The sequence below is a fragment of the Microchirus variegatus genome, assembly GCF_963457635.1.
Source record: "Microchirus variegatus genome assembly, chromosome: 3".
Lineage (NCBI taxonomy): Eukaryota > Metazoa > Chordata > Actinopteri > Pleuronectiformes > Soleidae > Microchirus > Microchirus variegatus.
The window spans coordinates 15,282,759-15,292,704 of NC_139804.1; the positions used below are offsets into that span (position 1 = coordinate 15,282,759).

General features: G+C 39.3%; 1 protein-coding gene across 1 annotated transcript; it reads right to left on the reverse strand.

Moving 5' to 3' along the window:
- Positions 1–7,904: 7,904 nt before the first annotated feature.
- LOC310925299 (tripartite motif-containing protein 16-like) lies at positions 7,905–9,578 on the reverse strand (the record flags this gene model as incomplete). The annotated part of the gene is made up of 1 exon (XM_083887216.1): positions 7,905–9,578. One exon carries the CDS (start codon positions 9,576–9,578, stop codon positions 7,905–7,907), a length of 1,674 nt encoding a protein of 557 aa, XP_083743342.1.
- Between the last annotated feature and the right edge of the window lie 368 nt (positions 9,579–9,946).

A 9,946-nucleotide genomic window follows, 5' to 3' on the forward strand; every position in this document is an offset into this window, starting at 1 on the left:
TAATCCCTTTGGGAGGTTCCCTCTGGGAAATTAACAACTCACACACAGCACTGTTAAATTAAAATCTTTTACAGGAGACAGGAAAGAAAAACACCCCAGGAACCCGACACAATAAAATATAAGATAAAATATGTGTATATACGTATATACACACACATACATATGCATACATACACAGATACATACACAACACACACACACACACACACACACACACACACACACACACACACACACAGGACCCACAGGCACCACATTAAAGCTGTGGTTACATTCAGTTGCACAGTCTCTTGTGTCCTGAGCTTTTTAAAGATTCTTTCATAACCTGATGAGGTGCTAATCATCCCATCTAAAATCTCATCCTTTAACCTTGAGCCGCTTAGGGATTATTAGCATGATCATGTTAACAGCTACTTGCTGTTCTAAATTCAGTGTAAATCATGACCCGTGAGGCTCTCCACTAACCAACTCAGCGTAAAAGATTTAACATGTTGTATTTTTAGTAAATTAACTCTGTAAAAACAACCAAAAAATGTAAGTCAATAAAACTACACCAGGATGAAAGCTGTATTATGGTACTACAATATGTGTATGAATGAATGAATGAATGAACATAATACCCTAACAAAAACGACACGACACAACACAAAACGATACGATACATAGGGATTCATTGGTAGCATACACAATTAAATATAACATAATTAATTAACATAATTATTCTGCTGCCGTGCAACAGAGAGATAGACTTTTTTTGGGGGGGGAATTTTTTCTTCCTCCACACTGCAGAAATGTTTCACCTCTTAACTGAGGATCTAGCAATTCACACACACACACTCACGCAGGCACGCGCACACACACACACACACACACACACACACACACACACACACACACACACACACACACAAAGAGGTAAGAAATACAAGTAGACACACGCAGGTCACACATAGAGGGGCAGTTCAGCTGTGATAAGGGCAAACCTCACTGTAATTTCACTTTTGGTAAAAGTCAGAGCATGAAATGTGAGCGGGGGGGAAAACTAAAGCAGTGAACCAGAGCTGCTTCGCCACGACAAAACATACAGCCCAAACAAGCAGTGTTGATATTTTAAAGTAATAGAAGATTGTCACATGGTGGTGCACCGGTGAGCATGGAATTTGATAAGTTCACCTGCTGCAGAGTCCAACGGTCCAATGCAACACAATGCTTTTCCTGCTCGTGAGAATTTACAGAGAACAGAGCCTGACCCTCTGACACAGACAACTGTTTTATCCTCCCACAGTCCAAAAACATGCAATATGGGGATTAGGTAAATTGGTAACTCTAAACTAACCGTAGGTGTGAGAGTGAGTGTTAATGGTTGTTTGTCTATGTGGTGATGGACTGGTGAACTGTCCAGGGTGTACCCCACCTATCGCCCTATGTCAGCTGAGATAGGCACAGCACCCTCCACGACCCTCATGTGGAGGATAAAGTGGTAGATAATGGATGGATGAATTGAATTGAAATTAAAGGGTTTGTTCAGGGTTTTCGCAGTGGTGTTACATGAGGCACTGACTGCACTAATCATGACCCCTGTGCTGAGAACCAGCTTCAGAAATGGAATGCTCACGCTCAATGTAAAACATGAAAACCAATTGTAAAAAAAAAGACGCTACTAACTTACTTACGAACAAGTGCTGTTTCTGTGCTGAGGTGTAACCTAAAAACCTGACTGGATATCTTCAAACAGAATTGATTGGCAATGAAAAAAAAAACGAAAGGGAAAATTTGATATCAGTCGGAAATGAGCTAAAACGTATACCCTGGACAGTTCGCCAGTCCATCGCAGGGCCACATATAGAGACAAACAACCATTCACTCTTACATTCACAACTACAGTCACTTTTTTGATAAGGGGTTTAATAACTGCAACTGTTTGGGGCACATCCAGTTAAAAAGGATAACACTTCCATTCTTTGGCACTCTTCCCTTGCGGTACCAGAGTAAAATGGTATGGTCCGGGTGAAACTAGACAGGGTCCACACACCACAGTAGGCTGACTCACTCAGTTGTTACTGGTGTTTCTTCAAGGCAAACGGCCACAAAGCGTGCAGGGAAAAAAAGAGCTCCTGTCCTCCATTGTTGTCTGTTGTGTCTCGTGTGATGTCGTTGTTCTTTGTTGTCGCACAGGTCTGACGTCACGCTGCATGTATCTCTGACGCAGCCATCAGGCACAGCCCACACCCCGCCTACCAAGTAAAGGTACTCTCAGTCGAAACGCAAGCCTGACCCAGGACCTTACCATAAACCAAACCGAACTGTACCATGATGGGAACGTGGCAGCTTTCAGTCATGACTTCCCTGTTGCTCTGTTATTTTTCAGGCTGATCTGGATGTTTAAAATTGTACACCACTGAAAGTCACAGAAGAAATCAAATTCAAATTCAAAACCAAACCCAGCCACCGTGGGTCTATGTGGGCCCCATAAGGATTATATTGACAATATGGGACAAGTGGGTTTGTCCACTTCAAGCTCATGCCCATTTAGTAACTTGTCCAGGTTACCTGGGCTTGAAGTGGACAAATTATTCAGTTCCCATAGTTTCAGTTACCCCACATGGGAAGCACATGTTGATAAACATGGGTGGAGCCACCATGGAAACCACAGACAAACCCATATTATTTGGCAAATGTAACCCCTAATGGGGCCCACATTGACATGCTGGCTGGGAAGTCTTGTTTAGAAAACTAGTCCAGGAGATGCAAAGTCATTACTGATGGAACACATGTTGCTGTGAAAAGTGATTCAAGGTCTGCCCCCAAGATAACCCAAGACAAAAAAAAAAAGTCTACTAATGACCAATCTCAAAATTGACCTCATCAGCATTGAGAGAGAGAGGACGAGGGGGACATAGAGACACAGATCAATAGTGTTGAAGCTGCTGTGATTCAAGGACACAGGAAGTTTGGAAAAAGGTACTGACTTTTTTAATCAGTGAAAACTTCTCTCAGAGTATCTGCCTGATTCAAAGCTGAATTAGGAAACACTTGTTATTTGGAGGATTAGCAGTTGACACAGGGGTTAGACACATATGTACGTGTTTTTTTTTTAGAGTTAGATTAAAGCAGAACTATGCAAGATTGTTTTCCTAAAATACCCTTTTCACAGTGACGTCAGACAACTTCCGCTTTGGAGCAAAGCAGGGTATGGCTACGTATACGTTAGAGCCCTTTCAACTGAAAATGCAGGAACACAGGACAGCGCTCAACAAAATTCAACTTGTCGTAGTATGTCATCTTCATTTCCCTTAAACACGCTGTCACATGTGATTGAAGAAAAACAAGTTTTTCTGCCAGTCTGTGTACGTCTCCCAAATGAAATTGATTTTGTGAAATCCATTTTGTAAACACCGCTGAGTGAGATAGCGGCAGTCAGGATACCCTATACTTCGCTCCAAAACGGAAGTTGTGTGACGTCATTTGAAAAGGGTCTATTTAACAGGTGACTCCGCTGACCCAGAGTCCTCATGTCCTGCCTGTTGTAGCAGAATTTGAATTTCTAACTTGTGGAAATATCCTTAAGAAATATCCAGATAAATAAAGCAGCTATTATCAGAAATGAAAGGTAATTTTAAAGTGTATTTTAAGATCACGTAATACAGAGCAGTAGATATTTTATTTTAGAGTGAATTTGTCACTCTCCTTTGAGAACCAAAAATATCTAATGTGCATAATCTCATATATATGGGGATACAGACCAAAAATATCCAGATATTTATAAGCCATATCACCCAGCCTTACATAACTACTGATTTGATTTATATCTTGATATCTATTGATATTCCTTCCATACTTAAATCTAGGGGATTAGTGCACAACATGTTTGTGTTTGCAAATATATGGTAATGTTAATTCAGGCATAAATTTCTTGTACGTATAGTGTATTGTCAAATTTTTAAAAAAGTACATTATATTGACATATTTTTTCCCATGTCCTACCTTTACAACCACACTTGCTGATCCACTACTTTTAAATAAAGGATTGTTAAATAAAGGTTTGTGTCCAACCCTGTTCAAACTATTGTAGGGTCATTAAAATAACTCCATAGAATGTGTTCTGCAGGAGCAGAGGACACACTGACATACAAATGGCCTGTTACTAACCCACTGGCTTTGTTATTTTAACCACATTAACTTGAAGTGTATTCACAGCTTTCAATATAATAATCACCTCATAATAATCACCTCATAATCAAACCCTCTGACTGGTCTGGGATTACTTGTCTGCTCTGTACAGTAAACACTTCCAGATGCCATGCTCGCCAGACCTTGACTCCTTCTGGATCCAAAATCTAAATTATCAGTGGGATTGTTTGGGAAAAGTTTTGGAAATTGAAAACGCATTTTCTAGGTCCTTGAAAAGTTAATGAAAAACGAAATTTCCTGTTAAGTTCTGGAAAAGTCATGGAAATATTGCATGGATAATATTTTGGATGGGTAAAACATAATTAAAATGATGTAATGTGCGATTAAAATTAAAATTGACACGGAAGTGTCAAGCGGAAACAAGCAGATCACTGGCGACGTGCTTAGCGACCCTCCAGTCCTCACATGGATTTTGAGATGCTCTATTCAACGACAAAAGGCCAGGAAAGTGTAGTTTCAACGAGTGTGATATGATTTAACTGCATCTATGCAAATAAGGCGTACGGAGACAATCATTCAATCTTGGCGTGTGGGCAGCTAATACACAAAAGCTAACGGAGAAGCTAAAAACACAAGGCAACACAGGTGGTAAAAAAAAAAAAAGGAGACACCTATCGGGGACAACAATTCACATGCAAACGATGCCACACAGTGGCTGCAAGTGTATACTGCAGGCGGATATAAATGTATAAAACATATATATATATAATTTAATAAATAAATAATAATAATAATTTAAACATTGTCAAATTATTGCGGTCCAGAAATTGCTTTTAAAAATGTATCTTCTAATGAAAGGAAAGAAAAAAGAACACTATTGTTTTTATTTGAACGTTTAATCGCACCATGGGAAATGTAGGATCCCCTACTTTTGAAGTTGAGCATTTTAGAATAAGGCTGAATTAGTAAATCACTTTCTAATGTCTGTAATCAATGGATTATTCTCTGTTCAAGATTCATGTGATTGTTCTACATTATGAACCTGTGATCACACAATTAAAGTGAAAAATGATCAATCAATGCTTCTGCTTGATGCTGCCTGCTGTGGCTCTGACAACATCAACACTAAATTGCTGAAAACCCCTTCAAAAAAATTCCCTTCCATGGAAACACTGCTTGCTATCCTCGCTCTCATTGTAGTAAATGCAGGTGACCAATAGATGGCAGCATTGGTGTAACAAATGTAGAATCCACCAGAATGAGTAGTGTATACTGACAGGATGCAGGAGAGTTGCTAACTAATTTTTAAAACTTTAAACTTTTTTTAAGGGTATTATGTTCATTCAATAACTGTTCTGTGGGAAAACAATACTTTTTAAACTGTTAGATTATGATGGCTTGCTGTTTAAAGAACAATATCTAAAATCCTTAGTACTCATATGCTGAATGTCCATTCCTGTATGTACAAAAGCTCTCATTATTTATATAAATTTATATAAATCTTTTCTTGGCCAGCCTCCTTAAACCTCCTTATCTGTCTGTGAGTAGAAACAAAAATCAATACTGCCTCCACTTACAGTATTCTACACATGATGGTCCCCAGAGTCAGTGCTTGAAGTGGGCTTTTACTGTCCGGTACACAGTACCAGCACTTTATAATTTTACTATTTTAAGTACTGGGACTGGTACTTCTCAGATGCCTGTACTCTGTTAAGTCCAGAATATTCATTTCTCAGGGTGCACTATGTGACGTTCACCTGTTCTCATGAGAGTATTTATTATTATTATTATTATTATTATTATTATTATTAGTAGTAGTAGTAGCAGTATTGTCATTATTATTCTTATTATTCTTATTCTTATTCTTATTATTATTGTGCATCAACTTAAACAATACATTTGGTGTTGACTGGTGTTGTTTGGTGTTAAAATACAACCAAAAACAGACGAGGTAAAAACAACTTTTTCCATTTTAGTTTGTGAAATGTCCGAGTCCCCACTTTGCTTAATATTAAAACAATTCTTCAGATCATGTTTGACATGATTTAAAGCATGACAAAGAGGTGACATGAAAAATGTCCCCTGTTCAACGTGAGTCCCCTCTTTGTGGGTGTGTGACGGCACAGAAGTCCCCTGTTCTACTGGTACATGCATGCACACACACACACACACAGGTCCATGCAGCTATTCTTTCCACTCGTTTCAGACAGTCTTAACACAGCATTATCCCCAACCTTTAACCCAACCTTGATCCAAATCTTTGCCCTAAACAGTTCTTCAGAAATTAGGTTCTGTGCCATTAAAGGACCAGGTTTTGGTGTCAATGTCCTAAAGATTTTGGACGACATAGTATAGTATGACGTTTTTGTCAAATTTTGGACCAAAACATTTTTGTCAAAGATTTTTTCAAATTCTGGACGACATAGTATAATGACGTTTTTGCCAAATTCTGGACCAAAAATTTTGGGTCATTTTTATTTTGCAAATTTTGGACGAAATAGTATAGTATGACGTTTTCTTCAAATATTTGGACCAAAAAAAAAAAAATCGAAAAAGTTTTCCAGCCCTTTTTGCTCTGGGGGTCCACCTGCTGATATTTTATGGTACTGCAACAAGTAGTTCTTTGTAGATGTCATTCATGAAGTAGATATTTGTAATTGTGTTGATTTATAAAGTGGAAATGCTGGTCCTCAGTATGCAGCAAGTACAAGAATGTGTGTGTGTGTGTGTGTGTGTGTGTGTGTGTGTGTGTGTGTGTGTGTGTGTGTGTGTGTGTGTGTGTGTGTGTGTGTGTGTGTGTGTGTGTGTGTGTGTGTATTCTTGTACTTACGGCATACTGAGGACCAGTGAAGGTTTTTAACCAACAAAGTGAGGTCATTCTTACAAAGTGAGGACATTTTGGCCGGTCCTCACTTTGTTTTCATTGAAATCACTTCCTTAGGTTGTTAACATGCTATACTCAATTTGTAAAAAAAATATATATATATCAAATTTTGGACAACATAGCATAGTATGACGTTTTTGTCAAATTTTGGACCAAAAATTTTGGGTCGAATTTTTTTTCAGTTTTTGTGGACGATATAGTATAGTATGACGGTTTTTTTGTCAAATTTTGGGTACTTTTTTTTTTTTTGTTTTGTCGACATAGTATAGTATGACGTTTTTGTCAAATTTTGGACCAAAAATTTTTGGTCCAATTTTTTATTTTTTTGGTCGACATAGTATAGTATGACGTTTTTGTCAAATTGTGGACCAAACATTTTGGGTACATTTTTTTTTTTTTTTTTGTCGACATAGTATAGTATGACGTTTTTGTCAAATTTTGGACCAAAAATTTTGGGTACATTTTTTTTCTAAAATTTTGGACGACATAGTAAAGTATGAAGTTTTTGTCAAATTTTGGACCACAAATTTTGGGTAAAATGTATTTTTCAAATTTTCGACGATATAGTATGACATTTTTGTCAAATTTTGGACCAAAAAAAAAAAAGATCAAAAAAGTTTTCCAGCCCTTTTTGCTCTGGGGCTCCACCTGCAGACATTGTATGGTACTGCAACCATTAGTTCTAAGCTATAGTTCACTTATGTTTCAGAATTTTGTTCTGTTTTAAAGTCTTTAAAACTGTTTTAAGACGAGGTTTGAGGAATGTAAACATAAAACAGAAGATGTTTTGTTGTTGTTGTTGTTGTCGTTGTCGTCGTTTCACTGAGCGCAGAGAAGTTAAAGATTTAAACACAGATTTTTAACTCACTGGTCGTGAAAGAGCTCCAGACTATTTGAGTTTACACAACTCAGCTGTGACTCCAGGTAAAATAAAAACATAGACTCCAGCGTAGAGAGGCTGAGAAAACCTGGTCTGGACTCTGTGGATCAGAGTCATGGAGTCAGAGACTCTGTAGAAGGACAGAAGACCTGCTCTGTGGTCCAGGTAAACTCCCACTCTGGAGACGACAACATCTGAGACTTTAGTCTTGATGCTGTTGTGAACAAACACACAACGGTTTTGGTGACAAGCTAAAGCCCAAGATTTGTCATTGGATCCAAATCTACAATCATCTGAACTCCCTGATCTTCTGATGTTCTTGTACGTCACTGCTACACGAACTCCTACTCCTCCTGTCCACTCCACCTCCCAGTAACGATGTCCACTCAGACTCTCTTTACTCAGGACCTGACACACATCAGTGAATCTGTCTGTGTGATCAGGATAAGACTGAACTTCCTTCATCACTGTCACTTTTCTGTTTCCCTCAGATAAAAACAGACGTTTGTGAGCTGTGTTTGGATCCAGTTTGATTTCCTGTGAATATCTGAGGAACTCAGCTCTGGTCTTTGGTTCTGGTTCTGTCAGTAAAACATCTGCTTCAGCCACAGCCAGTGAGATGTTTGTCCACTTCTGGGTCAGGACGTCCTTCAGTTGTCCTCTGAGCTTCACCACAGCTGCTGTCACGTCCTCAAAGTGTCTCAGAGGACGGACGTTGATGGTGGACGAGTGTGTAGATGTACTGAGTGCTGACAGTGAGCCGTAGTTGAGGAGAAACTGGTTGTGGTCGTGTGTGAGTGAGAGCTGCTTCAGTTCAGCTTCTCTCTTCTTCAGCTCAGTCTTCTCCTGCTCAAGCTTCTCCTGAAGATCTTTGACTCGACTCACTTCAGTTTGCTGCTGGGATTTGATCTGCTGCTTCACGTCAGAGCGTATCTTCTGCAGGAGCTTCAACATCTCAGTGAAGATCTTGTCAGTGTCCTTCATGGATTTATCAGCAGAGAGATTCAGAGCCTCCACCTCCTGTTGAAGCACCTTCACGTCTCTGTCTATGTCCTGGACTCTCTGCTGGACTTCTTCTTGACTCAGATCCAGCTCTCTCTGCTTCTGCTTCCTCTCTGCTGCAGCTGAGACTGTGTTGTGGTCTTTGTGTTGGTCCACAGAGCAGAGATAACAGATACACTGATGATCAGTGCGGCAGAACATGTCCATCATCTTACCGTGAAGAGGGCAGATGTTCTCCTGGAGGTTCTTGGAGGGCTCCACCAGCTTGTGCTTCTTAAACGCAGGTGACTGACGATGAGGCTGGAGATGTTCCTCACAGTAAGAGGCCAAACAAACCAAACAGGACTTGAGAGCTTTCAGTTTCCTGCCAGTGCAGATGTCACAGGCCACATCTTCAGCTCCAGCATAGCAGTGATGAGCAGGAGCAGCGTGGAGTCCAGTCTTCTTCAGCTCCTCCACTAACTCTGCTAACATGACGTTCTTTAAGAGTTTAGGCCTCGGCATGAAGGCCTCTCTACACTGAGGGCAGCTGTAGATCCTCTTCACGTCCTCTGTGTCCCAGTGGTCTTTAATACAGTTCTTACAGAAGCTGTGTCCACAGCTGAGAGCCACCGGATCCTTCAGAAGATCCAAACAGATGGAACAAGAGATAGTTTCTCTGTACAGCTGAACTCCTGCCATTTCACCAACGTCTGTGACTTTCTCTTCCTCATAACTGGAATCAGGAAATACATGTGAGCTCAGAGTGGGCGGAGCTCTTGTGTGGGCGCAGCTTTTGTTTTGGACAAAAAAAATTTGTAAAAGATTTTTTTCAAATTTTGTAAAAGATTTTTTTCAAATTTTGTAAAAGATTTTTTTCAAATTTTGTAAAAGATTTTTTTCAAATTTTGGACCAAAAATTTTTTGTCAAAGATTTTTATTTTTATTTTGGACGACATAATATAGTATTTTGGACAAAAAATTAAGCTCTGGGGCTCCACCTGCAGACATTTTATGGTACTGCATCCAGTATTTCTTTGTAGATGTCATTCATAAAGTAGATATTGTGT